The sequence below is a fragment of the Podarcis bocagei genome, assembly GCF_964188305.1.
Source record: "Podarcis bocagei genome assembly, chromosome: 7".
Classification (NCBI taxonomy): Eukaryota; Metazoa; Chordata; class Lepidosauria; order Squamata; family Lacertidae; genus Podarcis; species Podarcis bocagei.
In genome coordinates this window covers 83,372,931-83,391,873 of record NC_138132.1, presented here as the reverse complement: position 1 = coordinate 83,391,873, position 18,943 = coordinate 83,372,931, and the positions used below count along the sequence as shown (strand labels likewise).

At 46.9% G+C, this 18,943-nt stretch overlaps 1 protein-coding gene and 1 long non-coding RNA gene across 6 annotated transcripts in view; one reads left to right on the top strand and one right to left on the bottom strand.

Moving 5' to 3' along the window:
• The first annotated feature begins 1,234 nt into the window (after nt 1-1,234).
• LOC308592083 lies at nt 1,235-2,721 on the top strand. Its single transcript, XR_014010360.1, has 2 exons — nt 1,235-1,502; nt 1,666-2,721. It is a non-coding gene; the product is annotated as an uncharacterized lncRNA (long non-coding RNA).
• Nucleotides 2,348-18,943, bottom strand: part of ECE1 (endothelin converting enzyme 1) — an 81,159-nt gene continuing 64,563 nt past the window's right edge. For all 5 annotated transcript variants that reach the window (XM_081202991.1, XM_081202988.1, XM_081202990.1 and 2 more), the window contains exons 12-18: nt 15,799-15,975; nt 15,576-15,679; nt 14,451-14,561; nt 10,564-10,631; nt 9,853-10,043; nt 7,351-7,446; nt 2,348-6,006 (exon numbers count right to left, since the gene is read on the bottom strand). In XM_081202991.1, the coding sequence (XP_081059117.1) occupies nt 5,830-6,006; nt 7,351-7,446; nt 9,853-10,043; nt 10,564-10,631; nt 14,451-14,561; nt 15,576-15,679; nt 15,799-15,975 (924 nt within the window). In that variant the 3' untranslated portion in view covers nt 2,348-5,829. The remainder of the gene's footprint in view (nt 6,007-7,350; nt 7,447-9,852; nt 10,044-10,563; nt 10,632-14,450; nt 14,562-15,575; nt 15,680-15,798; nt 15,976-18,943) is intronic.

The following is an 18,943-nucleotide window of genomic DNA, read 5'->3' as shown; positions in this document are numbered from 1 at the left end:
TGGTGTTTTAACCAGGGTGACAACTGAGCAGATGATGCCAGCTGGGTTCACACTAGTGGCTTTTCCATTTTGATATTTCGAAGTCCCCTTTCTTTCCTGTTGGATAATGGACAGGTTCCTTCTTTCCTTTACTTTTATTATTGTTATTATTATTATTATTTTTCAGGTTTGCACATTTCACTAATTTTACAATCTTTTTTTTTTTTTTTTAAAAAAAGATTGATTTCCTGTTCTTGATGTGAAATAAAGTGTCAACTTAGAGAAACACGTTCTACACTCTAAATGGTTCCACCCCACGGAAGTCGGTAGATGTTTTGGAAAAGCATTCCATAATAACCAAAGCAGATTCCACACTCCTTCTGTTTAAACCATTCTTCTTTGAGTTAATTGATGGCGTGTAAAGTTTCCAGTCTTACAGCTCTTACCCCTCGGAGTCTTTTGATGGTTTGTAAGACTTCCACTACAACTGAACCTCTATCCACTGTATGAGTTTGTTGATGTTTTGTAAGAAGTCGACTGAAGCTATTTCCACACTCCTTGCATTGAAATGGTTTCTCACCTGTGTGAATCCGTTGATGAATTCTAAGTTGTCCACTCTCAGTGCTCTTTCCACACCCCATGCATTTAAATGGTTTCTCACCTGTGTGAAACTGTTGAATTTTACAATCATTTTGACATTTCAAAACTTGACTTCCTTCCCCCTTTCTGCAGTTCCTTAAATTTATTTTTAATATCTTCTGCATATCCAAATTAACTTAATTTGCTGGCGGAAATGACTGGCAGAATCCGAGACCAGGGAGAAGAGCTGGTGGAAGAAGATTGGAGGAAATTTAAAATTTATTTACAGAAACACTGTAAAATTTTTGAATGTTGATGATGTTGAAATGAACTGAAGGGGTTCTAGCAACAAGGTAAAATGTAAGATGGGACTGATAATAGATAAACTAATTGGATATGAATTTGCTGAACTAATTTTAAAAAAAGGGATACAAAAAAGGGAGGCGTGAGGAAGTCAGGAAAATAAGTTAACTAAAGATGAGAAATTAAAAAAGAGGGAGTTTTGTTTTTTCTTTATGTGTTTTTCTTTTTTCTTCTTTTTTGTGTTTAATGTTTGTATTTTTGTATTTTGACTTTGTATTTTTGTTTTTGTATTTTTTCTGAATTTTCTCACTGATAAATTTAATAAAAGATTAATAAAAAAACCAACAAATTAACTTAATTTGCTCATTTATTCATCTTCTTTAAATATATACTCTTATGAAACTGCAGGTTCCTTTTGCTTTCAGGCAGCTGGCAAGAGTTGAGGTTGCATCAAGATAAGGTGCAATTGTTTTGTGCCCTGCAGTTTCTTGCAACAGTTCGCATTAAGAGTGCATTTCTAGCAAAACTTATTTACTTACCTGCTTCATCTCTTCCTCTTTGCTTAGTTAGCTTTCAGGCACCTGCTGGTTATCGTCCTCTTTCAACAAACCTTTTAAATGGAGATCCTCTTCCCAGTCTGTGTAAGTATTGGAATAACTCTTGTTTTTATAGGTGGAATAGGTTTTCTAATGTTTGCATTGTTTTTACACACAGGATTTTCCTTGTTTTATGTGCAATATATGGAACTGCTTTTAATTGCTTTTACACTTTTCTTGCTTTCTTCGTTGTCTGTGTATTTTACAGTTGTGACCTGTCCTGGGGCCTTGCTGTGAAGGACGGATAAGAAATTGAATAAAATACACAAGTATAAAAAGACCCCCTAAGGTGGCATATGAAGAGATAATGAAACAAGATAAACAAGCAGTCTGGGAAAGATTACTAATGATACACATTAGTACCTGCTACTGTTTGTGGATCTGAACCAGCCTTTGTGGACCAAGAGCTGTACCCAATACTAATCCATGGAATGTAATGGCCATAACTAGCTGAGGTTCATTAGTTTCAATGGGTCTGCCCTGACTCTAACCAAGTTAGAAATGGCCCAAGACAATTTTGGAAGGAGAGTATTTCTTTAGTTAAGCAGATCTGGGTTCAAGTCACTGTTCAGTTGTGACATACCAGCCTCTCCCTGGACTGAGAGCAAGGATGAAGAAACCAGAATGGTGAAAAATTCACTTCCTAGAATTCTATTGCTTGTTTCCCAGGTAAGCAGAGACCATTATAAATGGCTAATAGGCAAGAATTTATTATACTACAGGTTTTAGAGCTTGCATTTTTTTTATTGTGGTAGACTGCTCAAAACTGTTCAATAAGTGTAGATATTTTAATGAACAAATAACAAATAGTGTGAGGGGGAAATAGGAACCTTGGTGGGAGATAGGGGATAGTCAAAAGCAGTTAGGGACACACACACAAAGTCCCAAAATTAATAAAACCCAAGAAAAGCTTTTATTTCAAAATTACAATAATCTCCAAAGATGCAGGGATGGTGACATCAAAGAACAAATCAGCCAGACCTTATATTCTCCCCCATCCTGTCCATACATAAATACCACAATATTCCTCCCAGACCTTCCCTTAGTCTGAAATAAGTTTGGCCTTGTCTGGTGCGAAGAAAACAATTTCCTAATATTTCCCTTTTTCAGTGGCTACAAGCCTTCCCAGATGCTGAGCAAGCCCCCTTAGGGTATCACAAGCCCTACATTTTTGGTGGTGGTGGTCTTCCTTCTTTCCATTTGGAGGGGAGAAGTTCAACTAGGTCCCCCCGCCCCCAGCCCTCTTAAAACATCTGCTGCACCATCTTGAAGCGATCAGCTCACGTTCTTCTTGGGTCCAATTACTAAAAGCAGATTACACAAATGGAACCATTTTTGCTCTGCACAGGAGGGATCCAAGAGGAAAACCAGAAGAGGAAGAGAGCAGCCCAAAATGGGAAGGATGGTGGCTGCAGCAGCACCACTGGGTTCAAGAGCAGGTCTGTGCTCTCACCACACAAAGCGGGGTCTGTTAAGGGGTACAGAACAAAACTATGGGGCGGTTTTCCTTCTTCGCTCTCCCCTGGAAAGGCACCCTCTCCTCACCTTCAGTGGCGGGAGAAGGTGGCTGAACAAAATGGCACCAAGGGATCAGTGCTCATCCCAAGCAGCAAAAAAGAGGCCACTTTTGGTCACCAGGAAAGATCTCCGGGGAGAGAGAAAAGGAGGGGGGAGAGAAGGGAGACAGACAGGCAGACAGGAGCTTGGGGAAATCAGGAAGAGTGTCCAAGGCACCCTTTCCACAAGTCCAAGATGGCAAGATGTCGGAGGTGGCATGATCAGCACAATACCTGCTGGATCTTTGTTTACTGTGTGCTTGCAGGGCTCATTGTTTGGTGCAGGGCAGGATTTGGCCCAGGGAGTGCATGATGTTGCTGGTGGGAGGATTGCTCCAACATTGTTAAGGCACTGGAAGCATTCTCAGCCATGTTGAGAGTAAGGCATTTCCCCCCCGCAAAGATAAAGCTCACACTCACTCATTTTCTCAACCCCGGCCCATGTGTCGCAGCGGGGCAGAGTTCAAGTAGCCATGTTCCCCACCTGCACATCTGCAAGGCCACCTACCACAAGACAGACTGAGGACCGGAAGTGGGACGCTGCTGCTGTGCCCAGCGCCCCAGAAACTCAGTGGCTATCCCTTTGCGCCCCCAGGTCCTCCTGGAGTCGTGGTACCAAATGATGGACAGCCACTTCCACAGGAAATGAAGAGTGGGGACTCCACAACCCTACAAGGTTTGGGAGGCTGCGAACCAACTGATCCGTTTCGCCTGTCCTCAGGGTAGGAGGCTCACCAGACAAAGTAAAGACAGACAGACAGACACACAAGCCAAAAATACACGCAAGATGGACTTCTTCAAGAGCAGAAGATGAAGAGAAACCACTAATCACTACGCAAGCATAGTCTTGCTGACTCTTTGGAATGAAGGCATCTCCACTTGTAGTGGAGTTGGGGAGGCCTGGGTCGCACTTTCAATGCCAGAGCTCTCCCCTCCTCTGTTTAATTCAAGGCATAAGAAAGCTTGCCTGGGAAAGGAGATACAGCACATCTTCTCCCCCTGCCTGAAGTTCAGAATACGAGTTGGGATTGCAATGGCTCCTGGCCCCACAGTGCTGCAGGGAGGCTGGAAAGAGAGACGGGCAGCTCACAAGTCCAAGGAAGCTGTTTCTTCAAGGAAGTTTGTTTGCAAGCGCGGGAGCATCACTGCCTAAGTCCCACCAGTCAAGGGGTCTCCGAAACCGACCGCCGTATTTCAGTACAATAAAAAATGGCTTCGTCATGAGGCAGGCAGTCTTCCCTGCAGTCCTGACACCTGTCCACAGCTGAAAGCTCCAGGTTTTGTGCCTTTGTCGAGCTGCTGAGCACCTGAGAGTTCACAGTGGTGGAGGGCACTGGTAAAGCAAAAGCAGTTAGATGCCTGCAAGAGTTTGGCTGTGGTGTAGAGTTTGCTGACACCACACAAACAGCCAGGATTTGGGGCCCCCTTTCAAATTCAGTAACCCTTAATTAAGTTATTAAGGCCACAAGGGGGTGGGGGGGAGGAAGGGAGAACATGTCAGCTGCAGGTCCGTGGGCCTAACAAGCCTTTAAATTTTTTTTTCACTTGTGTACAAATGTCCAGATGATTCAGCTCCAGACTCAATACAGGCATATTCTTTGGCTGAGCAAAGACAGACAGTACTTCAGCAAGACTTTCAGGGGCTACTTCTTCAGCGGCACTGAAATTGCCCACGTCAGCTGGGGTCTTGACACACAAGGTACATCATTCGAGGTGCATCTTCCGAGTTTGTGATGGGGGCATTTCTCTGCAAGGCAGCTCATCTTCCTGGTGCAAAGGCTGCCAACGATGGCTGGTAGGTTGTGACATGCTTGTTCTGCTGGGAAATCTCCTAGATTTAGCTTGGAGATTGAAGCCCAAAGCCCCGAAGGTAGCGTTTTTAGAAAATGTGGCCTGCTCTGCACCTGGGGCTAGGGCAGAGGTCCAGGATTTCAATTGGAAAAGTCAACAGTGTTGCCAGGAAGGAAAGGGTTTTGGAGAAGCCAGGCCCTAGAATATTTCCCAGGCAAAAGGAGAGTCTGCGTGGAAATGAGCCGCACCCGTTCCCCCTAAGAAGACACTGGGGGTGAGGAGAGATGAGCCATGGGGGAGGTTTGTATCCTGCCTCTCAGCTTTAAGCAGAATGCCCTTAACCTAGAATTGCACACACACGCAATAAATATACCAGTCCATTCAACTCAATACATTTTCCCTGAACTTTCCAGTGTTCTGCAAGATTAAAAAAAAAAAAATCATTTCCGCAGAAATATCTTACAAGTTTTACCATGTGGATGTGAGCGCACAAAACTTATACATATGTATGGACGTGAATGTCTGTCTACAGAGAGGGTTGGCGCTTGTTAGATGTGACCAAAATGGGTTCTCTTTTAAAATTTGGGTGGTTCCCCCTTTTGGGGGGAAAAATGACGCAATAACTTCCAAGCCTATGGTGGCGAAGAGCCAGTCCCCCCGCCCACTGCATATGAGGAGGGGGGGAGAGACAGCATAACCCTATCCCCACCCCAAAGTCAGTGCATTTGAAACACAGACATGCGTGCAGACTTCTGCACTTTTAGCAAAGTTAGAGGCAAAGGGGGACACCGATGCAATTGGTTCCGGAGTAGAGGACATCTTCACAGTGGGTCAAATGGGGTGGTGCTTTGGGGTGAGGGCTGGGGACCCCTCCCAGCCATCGCAGAGCGCTCAGCTAGTCCCAAGGTCACGGGGCGCCTCTTAGGTGTGGAGGAAGGCTGAGGGCACTCCCTCCTGCTGTGTTCCCCCCGGGCTGCCCTCCAGTTCATCCCATTCCTTTTCTCTCTCCTCGGCTTTGGGGAACTTCACCAGACCTCGCACTTCCGCTGCGGGTTCATGGGGGAGCCCCGCGGGCACCGGAAGTGCTCCGAGAACTCTGGGGAATTGGAGATGGTCCCGATGACTCGGAAGCGGGAGGGGCTGTGAGAGTCGGTGACCAGTCCTTCGTGGGAGCTCTCCGGGGTGCGGACGGAGCACCAGACCTGGAAGGAGAGAGGAATCGCAAGAGGAATTGCACATCCAGCTAAGTCTTATGCCCCCAGCTCAATTGCAGAGATCACCCACAGAAGTGTCGTTGGTTGTTCCCCAAGTTGGTGAGGCTCGCTTGACAATGATGAGAAACTGAGCCTTTAAGTTTTGTCGGCACAGCCCAGTGGAACTCTCAGCCACTGGAATTTTAGCAGGTGCCTTCAGTGCCAGTTTTTAAAATGCCTGCTGAAAACCTTTCTATTCTGCCAGGGCTTTGCAGGCAATTAGGAAGAAATCCTTCCACAATGGTTAATTTATGGCCTGCTTTTTTAAAACCTTTAAAATATGGTTTTGGTTATATGTTTTTATTATTGCCAACCATACAGCAGTAGACCTACTGAAATTAATGGGACTGAGTTTGCCATGACCATTCATTTAAGTGGTTCTACTCTCGAGTAACATCAGCTACCTCCCAAGGCATTGTAAGGAGAGAGAACAGCATCCTGGAAATCCTCAATAATCCCATTATTGTCATGGAGAGATGAGCTATTGAAAGGAGGGCAAATTTATGGGAAAGTGTTTATTTGTAAATCACTGGGATGTGAATATTCAATATAATATTCAACAGGATGTATTATTTCGTGTAAATCAGAGTTACTTTTCTGCTCCTGTAAATCTTGAGTTTTAATCCAATGCTAAGGGTTGTATCCAACTACTGTATTAATTCAAAGCAGACCCACTGCAAACAATGACCCTGGGTTATATCCAACGCTAGTCCTATTCAGACAAAACCCATTGAAGCCAAAGGATATTACTAATGGTGGGGAGAGGGGTATTATTCAGGACAGACCCACTGAGATTAATAGGCCTAAATTGGTCATGCTCCCCAACTTCAATGGGCCTATTCTGAGTAGGAAAAGCATTGGATACAACCAAGGTCATGAAGCAGGGTACAACAGTTTGCTAACTAGGTAATGATTTATTTGCATTTTTCTTCTAATGACCAAGAATGATCTTGAGGTCTTAGAGGCCACAGAAGACTGCCTAAGTCCACGCTTGGGTTATAACAATATAAAATACAACATGTAAAAACTGTTCAACATGCACAAAAATAGGATGGGTCCAAAAATATACATGTTTTTTTCTTGGAAATCAATAAAATAATAATAATAATAATAATAATAATAATAATAATAATAATAATAATAATAATAATAAATATGTATCTCTATATCCATACATCACAGGTGTCAAAAGGCATACAGCCTTCTGGGTCTGTAGAATCAAACCCAGAGACAAAACATAGCCCAGGCATGCCCATCATCCACCCACCTCCAAAATGGGACACTCAGACCTACCTGGGCAAACCCCACAAAGAAGAGCTGGTAGTTGGTGAGGCCCAGCGTGGGCAAAGTCTCCTCTTCTCCATTTTTCCTCAACCAGTTCTGATAAGCCTGGAAGATGAGGAGGGAAAAGCGAATCAAAACAGGATGCCGTGGAGCTGGAGAAGGCTCAGGTAAGCACAGCCAAAACGATCAAGGGGTTAGAGCAAGTTCCCTGGGAGGAAAGGGATAACACCTGCTTTATTTGGAGGGGGGGGGTAGAAAAAAGGGAGGGCAACAGATACAATTACTCGTAGTGTGGAGAAAGTAGATCTCGTAACGCTAGAACTCAGGGCCAACCAAGGAAACAGAATACCTGAAGGCTCAGGAAGAAATGACTTTTTCGCAAGCTTGAAACCACGGAACTCACTGCTGCAGGAGGCAGGGATGGCCACCGACTTGGAGGGTTAGATGATTAGATAAATTCATGGAATAGAGGGCTATCAAAGGCTACTAGCCAGGATGCCTATGTTCTGCCTCCATGGTCTGAGGCAGCAATGGTTCTGGAAACTGCAGGAGGGGAGAGTTGATCATGTGATCTGGCCGTGTTTGTTGGCTTCCCAGAATGGGTATCTGGCTGACCACTGTGAGAACAAGAGGCAGGACTGGATGGGCCCCCCTTTGGCCCGACCCAGCAGGACTTATCATACATCCTTCAGACTCTCACAGCTAGATTACAGGAATAGTCACAGCAATTAACGCCTAGTCCACATTTAGTTCTTATACATATTTTCCCTGTAGACCCGTGGTTCCCAATGTGTGGCACATGCCCTACAGGGGGCAATTTGAGAATAAGTTATTAATAGTCAATGGCCTTTTAGGCTTCCTCCACGTGAATAGTTCACTTTTTGAATAATAAGAGTTACTGTATTTTTTGCTCTATAAGACTCACTTTTCCCCTCCTAAAAAGTAAGGGGGAATGTGTGTGCGTCTTATGGAGCGAATGCAGGCTGCGCGGCTATCCCAGAAGCCAGAACAGCAAGAGGGATCGCTGCTTTCGCTGCACAGTGATCCCTCTTGCTGCTCTGGCTTCTGAGATTCAGAATATTTTTTTTCTTGTTTTCCTCCTCCAAAAACCAGGTGCGTCTTGTGGTCTGGTGCGTCTTATAGAGCGAAAAATATGGTATATGTTATTGGGGGGGGGATCAGGATTTTAGAGATGCTTAGGTGGGGGCATGGCTAAAAAAAGGTTAGGGACCACTGCTATAGACTGGATTTACAGAACAAAGACCCGATAAAGATAAACTTGTTTGTGCAAGCAGCGAGAATTATTATAGCTAGACCGTGGAAGAACCTGGAAGGAGTAAATGTTACAAATTAGTATTATGTACAAATTAGTATTATGGCAGATTGCAGTGTTAGAAAAACTGACAACTAAACTGAGATTTGCACAAGGACAATTTCACTGCAACTTGGGCTCACTTTGCAGATTTTATGAAAATAGCCGAACATGGCAATCTTCTGGCACCAACTCTTCGTAATATGGGGCTGACAACTTTCCTAACCTCTTCCACCCTTCTTTGATGACCTAGGCTCCCCTGTGGGGGGAAAATAACACCTCTAATACCTCTAATAGGAGGTGCTATAGTTATTCTGAATTAAGGTTTGATTATTTTTATTCACTCTATCTCAAAGCATTATTTATTTTAAGATTTTGCACTGCATTTGGTTTTTTTTTTCATTCTTTACATGCACTGTGATTTACATATTATTTGTGGTTTGATTAGTTTGCCATTTATAAATGATTCTGCGGGTGGTGCTGTGGGTTAAACCACAGAGCCTAGGACTTGCCGATCAGAAGGTCAGCAGTTCGAATCCCCGTGACGGGGTGAGCTCCCGTTGCTCGGTCCCTGCTCCTGCCCACCTAGCAGTTCAAAAGCACCTCAAAGTGCAAGTAGATAAATAGGTACCGCTCCGGTGGGAAGGTAAACAGCGTTTCCGTGCACTGCTCTGGTTCGCCAGAAGCGGCTTAGTCATGCTGGCCACATGACCCGGAAGCTGTATGCCGGCTCCCTTGGCCAGTAAAGCGAGATGAGCGCCGCAACCCCAGAGTCGGTCACGACTGGACCTAATGGTCTGGGTCCCTTTACCTTTACTAACACCAAATCAGTTATTTTGCATGTTACTTCTGTGGAAATTCCAGTTTTGGCGTTTTACAGCTTGTATTTTGCAAATAGGATGTTGTTCTTGTAGTTAAAAAATTAATAGCAATTATTATTTTTCAAGAAAAGGAAGAGACACAAAGCTGCGGTGTTCAATTTAGTGACTATTTGTGAGAAATTGGGATGAGTGCTCTAAGCAAGTGGCCTTGGCCCTTTCTCTCTATGGCTTGGGACTCACATATCAATTTTGGAGTTTTTTGCGGGGGGACGGGGACGGTAAGCATCAGCTTTACTTGGCTTCCTCACCCGCCTCCTGCAGCGAAGGAGACGCCACAGCTCCCACAAAGTCTGATTGAAAGGCCTGAGGGAGTCTCACCCGGTAGGCGGCTTTGAGCCCCCCGTTGTCGGCGATGTTCTCCCCCAGGGTGTGCTTGCCGTTGATGGCTTCCCCGTGGACTGTGTAGTTGCCATACTGTTCCACCATGCACTCGGTCTGTTGCTTAAAGGCCTCCACCGATGAATTCTTCCACCAGGGGCGGAGGTTGCCATCCTTGTCGTACTCCCGGCCTGCAAGGACCAAGGAAGTTAGCAAAAAGAATCACAGAATCACGGAGTTAGAAGGGACCCCCCCCCCCCAAGGGCCATCTAGTCAAACACCCTGTAATGCGGAAATCGCACCTAAACGGACAGAATGATATTGCCGCCCCACCCATCTCAATACTCTGCAGTGTGGAATGAACGAAATAATTTGAGAACATTTAAATATCCTTTTATGTACTAATTGTGTGTGTGGGGGTGTACTTGGATGTTACGACAATTAAATGTTTGTATGCTTATATACAACTGTAAACTTTTACTTTATAGATCCTTATTGTTACTTTTTAAAGCAACGCCCAGGAAAAGTGCTGCTCTGCCCCACGAGTTTACTTTGCAAGAAAAATCGAACCGTTTGCAAGAAGTTTGCTAAGGGTTTAAAAATGAAACAGCCCGAAGTGGCAAACATCGCAGCAAAAAAAGTGTGTGTGTTGGGTGGGGAAGATAAATTCTAGAAGATGAATTAAAGAGATGGAGGAAAGGCGGTCCTGACCTTGGTCGTCAAAAGCATGAGTCAGTTCATGGCCCACGACCACACCTATCCCACCGAAATTGAGTGCCCTACAGGGAGAAAGAAAATGTGAGTACAGTCATACCTCATGTTGCGTCCGCTTCAGGTTGTGTTTTTTTGGGTTGTGGACTGCCGAAACACGGAAGTACAGTGGTGCCTCGCAAGACGAAAAGAATCCGTTCTGTGATTCTCTTCGTCTAGCGGTTTTTTTCGTCTTGCGAAGCAAACCCATTGAAGGATTAGCGGATTAGCGCTATTAGAGGCTTTTAGAGGCTTTTAGCGGCTTATCAGCTGATCGGATCAGCTGATAAGCGGCTTAGCGCTATTAGCAGCTTATCTGCTGATCGGATCAGCTGATAAGCGGCTTAGCGCTATTAGCGGCTTTTAGCTGCTTTTAGCGGCTTATCTGCTGATCGGATCAGCTGATAAGCGGCTTAGCGGCTTAGAAAGGGGGGGGGGAGGGAAAAAAACCAGCAGGAACTCACAAGACATTGTCGTCTTGCAAAGCAAGCCCATAGGAGATTCGTTTTGTGAAGCACATCCAAAATGGAAAACTCTTTCGTCTAGCGAGTTTTCCGTCTTGCGAGGCATTCGTCTTGCGGGGCACCACTGTACCGGAACGGGTTACTTCCAGCTTTTGGCAGTCGTGCATGCGCAGAAGTGCCGAATTGAAACCCGCGTGTGCGCAGACGCGGGCTGTGAACACTGCGGGCTGCAAACGTGCATCCCGCACAGATCACGTTCGCAACCCGAGCATCCGCTGTAAGTCAGAAATACATTTGTTGGCTCCACAGAGGAGCCGGCCCCAATCTGCTGGCTCCAGGGGAACTGCTGCAAACAATAAGGACATAAGAAAAGCCTGCTGGATCACACCAACAGCTCACCTAGTCCAGCATCCTGTTCTCACAGGGGCCAACCAGATGTCTGTGGGAAACCAACAAGCAGGATTCGAGCTCAAGAGGAAATGTCCCTTCCTGTGGTTTCCGGCAACTGGCATGGCTGCCTCTGACCGTGGAGTCACAGCACAGCCATTGCGGCTAGCAGCCTTCTCCTCCTCCACGATTTTGTCTAATCCTCTTTCGAAGCCACCCAGGTTGGTGGCCCTCACTGCCTCCTGTGGGAGGGAGTTCCACAGATTAACTCTGCGCTGCGTGAAGGAGGACGGCTTCCTTTTACCCGTACCGAACATTCAGCTTCACTGGATTCCCAACCAGCTCTAGCGGTTTCGAGGGAGATCTTTTCTCTCCCTCTCCAATTTTTTCACACCATGAATAACTTCTATCATGTCACCTTTCCTCTAAGCCAGCCTTTCTCAAGCTGTGGGTCCCCAGATGTTGTCGAACTACAACTCCCATCACCCCTAGCTAGCAAGGCCAGAGCTCAGGGATGATGGGAGTTGTAGTCCAACAACACCTGGGAACCCACAGCTTGAGAACCCCTGCAAGAAGTCCCAAACACTGCAACTTTTCTTCATAGGCGAGTCGCTCCACCCCGCTGAGCATTTTGGGTGGCCCTTTTCTCAACAATGCTGATTCTCAGCAGGGCTGAGTTTAGGTTTGATGAGGCCCTAAGCTACTGAAGGTAATGGGGCCCTTTATATGTCCAGCTATCCTTTGTCAACAACAAATTGTCGCTGTGGCGCTGTGGGTTAAACCACAGAGCCTAGGACTTGCTGATCAGAAGGTTGGTGGTTTGAATCCCCGCAACGGGGTGAGCTCCCATTGCTCTGTCCCAGCTCCTGCAAACCTAGCAGTTCGAAAGCACATCAAAGTGCAAGTAGATAAATAGGTACCACTCCAGCGGGAAGGTAAACGGCGTTTCCATGCGCTGCTCTGGTTCGCCAGAAGCAGCTTAGTCATGGTGGCCACATGACCCGGAAGCTGTACGCCGGCTCCCTCGGCCAATAAAGCAAGATAAACGCCGCAACCCCAGAGTCGGCCACGACTGGACCTAATGGTCAGGGGTCCCTTTACCTTTACCTTATATGCTATATGGTCATTTATGAACCTAATAGGTATCTAAAGCCATTTGCACATAACAAAATATGTATTTTATCAAAGTAATTGTTGAACTTATCTTATATTTTGGAAATGTACATCCAGTTTTTTCCCCTTTAAATTTTTTGGGGCTCCCCAAGGGAGTGGGGCCCTATGCTATAGCTTGTTTAGCTTATACGTAAATTTGGCACTGATTCTCAGCCACCTTCTCTAGCGGTTGGCAGCACTTTCTCTCCCTGGACCACAGGCACACATACCCAGCTGACTGCGAGGTACGGTTTACCCAACGAAACCTTCAAAACCTTCAACGAAACCTTCAGTTCCCCATTGCTCGAGCCCACGGGCTAAGATGCTCTGATGTGACAGCACATTCACCAACATTCTACCTCTTGAGATGGGGAGGCAGAGCTGTGGAATTTGACTGGACCAATGGAGGTGGCTGTGAGGGAACTAGTTTGGCAGGAGGACAGCTCTCCAGAAAGGGGCCAAGGAGCAACGACCAGGCTCATGTGGCCCACAGATGGGTCTACCGAAAATACGCTAGTGCAGGCTTTCCCTTGACATGTGATCCCAGTCATTTATGGAAGACTGATTTCATATCTGATGGGAAATGTTCTGGTGCTTTTGGAGTCCGCTGGGATATTTTATTGCTCCTGGAGTTTGTAGCATTGTTTTTATAATTTTTATCTTGCACTAATTTTGCTCTGGCGGCATTATGCTGGGAAGCAGGACGTATGAATCTGAATAATAATAATGGGATCTGGTAGGCTGATTTGCACAGAGGCCGGGCAGGAAGACACCTTAGAACCATGAAACTGTGCAGTTGGAAAGGGACCCCCAAGGGTCATCTACCCCCAACGATGCAGGATTTGCAGCTACAGCATCCCTGACAGATGGTCACCCAACCTCTGCTTAAAAACCTCCTGTGAAGGAGAGTCTTTCACCTTCCGAGGGAGGCCATTCTCCGGGTGAATAGCTCTTAAAATCAGAATGTTCTTCTGAACGTTTAGTCAGAAATTTGTCCCTTAGTCGTATGAATCCATTGGTTTGGGTCCTTCCCTCTGGAGCAGCAGAAAACAAGCTTGCTCCATCTTCCATGTGGCAGCCCTTTAGCTGTTTGAAGATGTCTATCCTAGCGCCTCTCCTTTTTCTCTTCTCCAGGCTGAACTCCCTCAACCGTTCCTCATCAGGCTTGCTTTCCAGACCCCTTTTTCATCTTGGTTACAGCTTGTCAATATCCCCCTTACCAGGGACGCGGACTTATAAAAAATATTGGGGGGGCCCCCCGGGAAAGCTCATGAATAATAAATAAGCTCATGAATATGCAAATAAAGTGGCGCCGCCTCCTCGTGAGCGAATAGGGGAGAGCGTGCTGCGCCTATTAATCAGCTCCGAAGGAAATTAGGTGGAGCTTTTGCTCGGGAGGGAGGGCAGGAGGCATGCAGCCCGACCCTGTGCATTTTGGGCTGGGGGAGGGGCGGCGATGGCGCTCTGCTGGAGGGGCGCCGGAGATTATTGGGGGGGCGGAGCCCCCCAAACGAATTTTTGAGGGGGCTCGGGCCCCCTCAAGCCCCATGGAGTCGGCGCCTATGCCCCTTACAACTGTGGTGCCCAGTTTAAGCTTTACAGACGCAAGAGGCCTCTAAAGGTATTTTGGTCTCCATCCATCATCTCCGAGACCATAGTGCTTTACTTCCAGCCCTACAGCCACACTTAAAAAAACCAACACCAATCCCTGCTGGAGGTGCTCCTGAACCTCATGGCAGTGAGGCTGAATTGGGAGGGGTGTTAATACTCTCCCCCTCCCTTGCCAAACACTGAATATCTGATTGGGATGGGGTGACAGAGAGAAAGAGAGTGAAACATTCGTACTTTGGGGAGCTTCGGGTGTAGAACGGAGGCTGCAGGATCCCAGCAGGAAAGACGATTTCATTCTTGGTCGGGGAGTAATAAGCATTCACTGTTGGGGGAGTCATGCTCCATCTGCAGAAGAAGAAGGAGGGAAATAGGGGGGGCAGTACGGTCAATGGCAAAACCACTCGAGGTGTCCTAAAAGCTCCATCAGCCCAATTTGGGTTTTTGGCATTTCCCATTCCTCAACCTCAAAGTCTTCACGGGTAACCCTAAAACATGTCTGGAAATTGCACCCTTGGCCCTGGGGGCCTTTTACTGCTCACTGCAGATCTGTTAGTCAGGGCGGGGGTTAGGGAGTACTCTGCACGTGCCTGCAAAGCTTGCACTTCGGCACTGAGCTGAGCTCTCTTGAATGCCAGCCTCCAGCTGGAATTATGCAAGACGGCACAAGCAAATGAAGTGGGAGCAGGAAATAGGCAGGAATGATTGAGGACATAAAAGTTTGTCCTTTTCTTGGATGACCAGCAACATGGCCCTCTCAGTTTATTTCTTCACTATATAGCGACTGGATTGCAGAATCTGTAAGAACCGGGGGCCATTATCTTCTGCCTTGAGTTCCAACTTGGATAAAAGATTCCCTCTCTGTCTCTCTCTCTCACACACACACTAACAGCAACCTCCTCCTCAAAGTTTGAGAAGTGAGGTTACAGGGAACCAGGCAGAGGGCCTTCTCAGTAGTGGCACCCCCCCTCCCTTGAGATGTGAAGGAGATAAACAACTATCTGACTTTTAGAAGACATCTGAAGGCTGCAATGTATAGGGATGTTTTTAATGCTTGATGTCTCACTGTGTTTTAATTCGTTGGAAACCGCCCAGAGTGGCTGGGGCAACCCAGTCAGATGGGTGGCATATAAATTTATTGTTATTATCCAACAAAGTTGGTTGCCATCATTGACTCCTGCTGCAGTGAGTTCCATAGTTTAACTATGCAGGGCATAAGGAAGTGCTTTCTTCTACCCGTCCTGAACCTTCTGACATTCAGCTTCAGCAAAGCTTGGTGTGCCCGAAAAAATGCACGGTCAGAGTGGGCCAGCCCCCCTCTGGGGTTTGAGCCCCCCCCCCGGCATCCCGAGGCCGACTCACTGGTCGCGGTTTGGAGGCTTCCGGAGCTGCTCAGCGGCCACTCGGGCGGAGAAGTTGAGGAACTGCATGACGTTCTCGTAGTATAGATCCGGGACGGCATCGTACTGCCAGGAAGCAAGAGCCCATCAGAATAGGGAGGCAAGGAGAGGCCAGGGCAGCTGGCCGCAGTCACCGCCAACTCCCCCTGCTTGGCCTTAGTGGGTCTGCCCCACCTCCAACTCACATCCTTGAACACTTTGTCCAGCTCTTTGGGGTCCATGATGAACTTAGGGTAACCGATCATGTCATAGATGGCGTCGGCCTTCTCCTTGGCGGACCGCCTCGTCTCCTCATCCATCCACGGAAGGGTGGCCAAGCTCTCTTCGAAGGCCATCTTGATCTCCTTAATCATTTCCTCAGCCTGGTGGAGACAAAGCACGAAGTTAAGAGGCAGGACCGCTTCTTTTAACAGGAATTGGGGGGCGGGGAGGTCCTGGCAAACGATCAGTGTGTGTGTGAGGCTTCAGGGAATCCCATCCCCCTCCCTCACAGCTGGCAGCCAGAAATGGGAAAACAAGAGGTTCTTACAAAGGTAATTTATTCAATATTCACAGAGAGAGATGCATGATGCTGCCTCTTGGGTAATGGCGTTGCTCCAAGTAAAGTCCCACCCCCTCTGTCTCTCCTATTCTACGTCATTTCTACGTCAGCTGATCTGTGTTTTTCTGCCTCTGAGCGTTCTGTTCTCCTACTCTTAATGCATGCCAGGACCTTTGGGGGGGGGGCGTTTGGCATGCTTTCCAATGACACCGAGTCTGCCAGCTGTCTCTCCCCTGGTGATTCCTCCTGCTCCTCTCCCAATATTTCCCAGCTTCTCCCCTCTGCAGCCTCTGAACTGTGACCTTCTGCAAACCACTATTCTAAATCTATACTGTCTCCCTCTTCTTTGGGAAGTGCAGGAGGAGGGAGGAGTGGTCTCCACTATTCCTCTTCAACACAGTCCCTGATATTGTGGGGGGTGGAGTTGCAGGCAGCAAAGGAGTTCCTGCAAGAGCCAGTGTGGTGTAGTGGTTAAGAGCGGTAGTCTCGTAATCTGGGGAACCGGGTTCGCGTCTCCGCTCCTCCACATTCAGCTGCTGGGTGACCTTGGGCCAGTCACACTTCTTTGAAGTCTCTCGGCCCCACTCACCTCACAGAGTGTTTGTTGTGGGGGAGGAAGGGAAAGGAGAATGTTAGCCGCTTTGAGACTCCTTAAAGGGAGTGAAAGGCGGGATATCAAATCCAAACTCTTCTTCTTCTTCTTCTGCAGGGAATCTGGGGGAGAAATTCCTCACTCCAGCCACAGGGAGTGGAGAAACCAAAGGGCAACCCAGGCACCTCTGAAATGGACTGAGTGCAGCGACAGCCCTGGAGGGGGCTTGCAATGGTGTTCCCGGGTGCCAGTAATCGAAGGCAGAGAGCTTTCTGCCGCATTTATTTTTCCACCTTTCACTAATTTGTTAGCAACATGGCAATGGATGCCAACTGCAAGCACAGCATTTGGGCAATTTTAATTCTTATTATTCCTTGCATTTGTAATCCCACCTCCCCACCCACCCATCAACGTGGCACATATGGTCCTCGTTTAATACTCGCAACAATCCTGTGAGGTAGGTTAGGCTGGGAGGTAGGGACTGGCTTCTCAAGGTCACTGAGCGAGAGCTTCATGGCCGAGTGGGGATTCGAACCCTGGTTTCTCGTGTCCTAGTCCAATGCTCTACACCACTCCAACCTATTCTCTGCCACACAAGCTCTCTAAAGACTCAGCTAGACTGGTAAAGAAAAAGCGAGCTACTGTATTTTTTGCTCCATAAGACGCACCTAGTTTTTAGAGGGGGAATGCAAGAAAAAAAAATCTTTAAAGGGAGCGCTGAGCAGAGCCTGTCTGCATCTCAGACTCTGCTCAGCGTTCCCTTTCACGAGCCGCGTGGAGTATGTGTGCGGCGCTTGCAGGCTTTTCCCCGAGGAGGGAGAAGGGCAGCCCATCACTGATGGGTTGCCCTTCTCCGTCCTCGGGGAAAAGCCCCCAAGAGCAGCACACAAGCTCCGTGCAGCTCTTGTGGGCTTTTCCGGGAGGTGGGGGAAGGGACAGAGCGCAGCTAAGCCAGAAGCTAGTACAGCGAGAGGGAGTGCAGCTATCTCTCTTGCTGTTCTGGCTTCTGGGATAGCTGCGCAGCTTCTTCAGGGCAGCGGGATCAAGGCTCCCCACTGCCCTGAAGAGGCTGCGCCTGGCTAAGCCAGAAGCTAGAACAGCAAGAGGGAGCGCTGCGCAGCGATCTCTCTCGCTGTTCTGGCTTCTGGGATAGCTGCGCAGCCTGCATTCGCTCCATAAGACGCACACACATTTCCCCTTACTTTTTAGGAGGAAAAAAGTGTGCCTTATAGAGCGAAAAATATGGTGTATGCATTGTATATGTGATATAACTTTGTGCCACCAGATGGAGATCTGGAGCCCCCTTTTTCTCTACCTGTTTTCCCTGTTTAAATTTACAACGTTTTAAACGGAAACGCTTCTTTGATGTGTCTAGATCCAGCCTAAGTTGGGACTTTCTGCTAAACACAAGTAAGCTAAATATGTTAGATTAGATTAGCAGAACGGACCTCTGGGAGAAACTTTGGAGGAAAGTTTTAAAATTTACTCACTGAAAGAAAATTATATGAAAATGACACATAGATGGTATTTAACCCTGAGCAGATTAGCTAAAATGTAGAAATCTGAATCTGATGTGTGTTGGAAATGCAAATAAGTAGAAGGAGCACTTTTTCATATGTGGTGGGTATGCAGAATAGCCAAGGAATACTGGGAAATGATATATAATGATATGAAAAAAACATTTCCCCCCAAAACAGAGGCATTCCTTTTGGGAATGATGCAGACAGAGGTACCTAGGAATCAGAAAAACTTATTTATGTACGCAACGACAGCAGTTTGGATTTTGTTAGTCCAAAAATGGAGGGTGAGAGAGGTCCCTAAGAAGGAGAGGCGGCAACTTAAAATGATAGGATATGCAGCGTTAACAGAATGAAAGAGTGAGAATATCAAGTATGTAAAGAGGAGCGGAAAATCTTTGTGGAATATTTGGAAAATAACTGTAAACAAGTGAAAACGCTAGTGGGATTAATGTAAATTCAACTGTATAATGTATAATAAAGAACTATGACTGGGGGGCGGGGCGGAATGAAATTAAACGCTGTTCTCCCTCCACAACCAAGAATATGCAGAAATTATGGGAAAATTAAAAGAACCATGGAAGAGGAAGAAGGGAAGTCGATGAAGGTACTATTGCAATACAGTCATACCTCGGGTTACAGACGCTTCATGTTGCATTTTTTTGGGTTACGGATGCGCC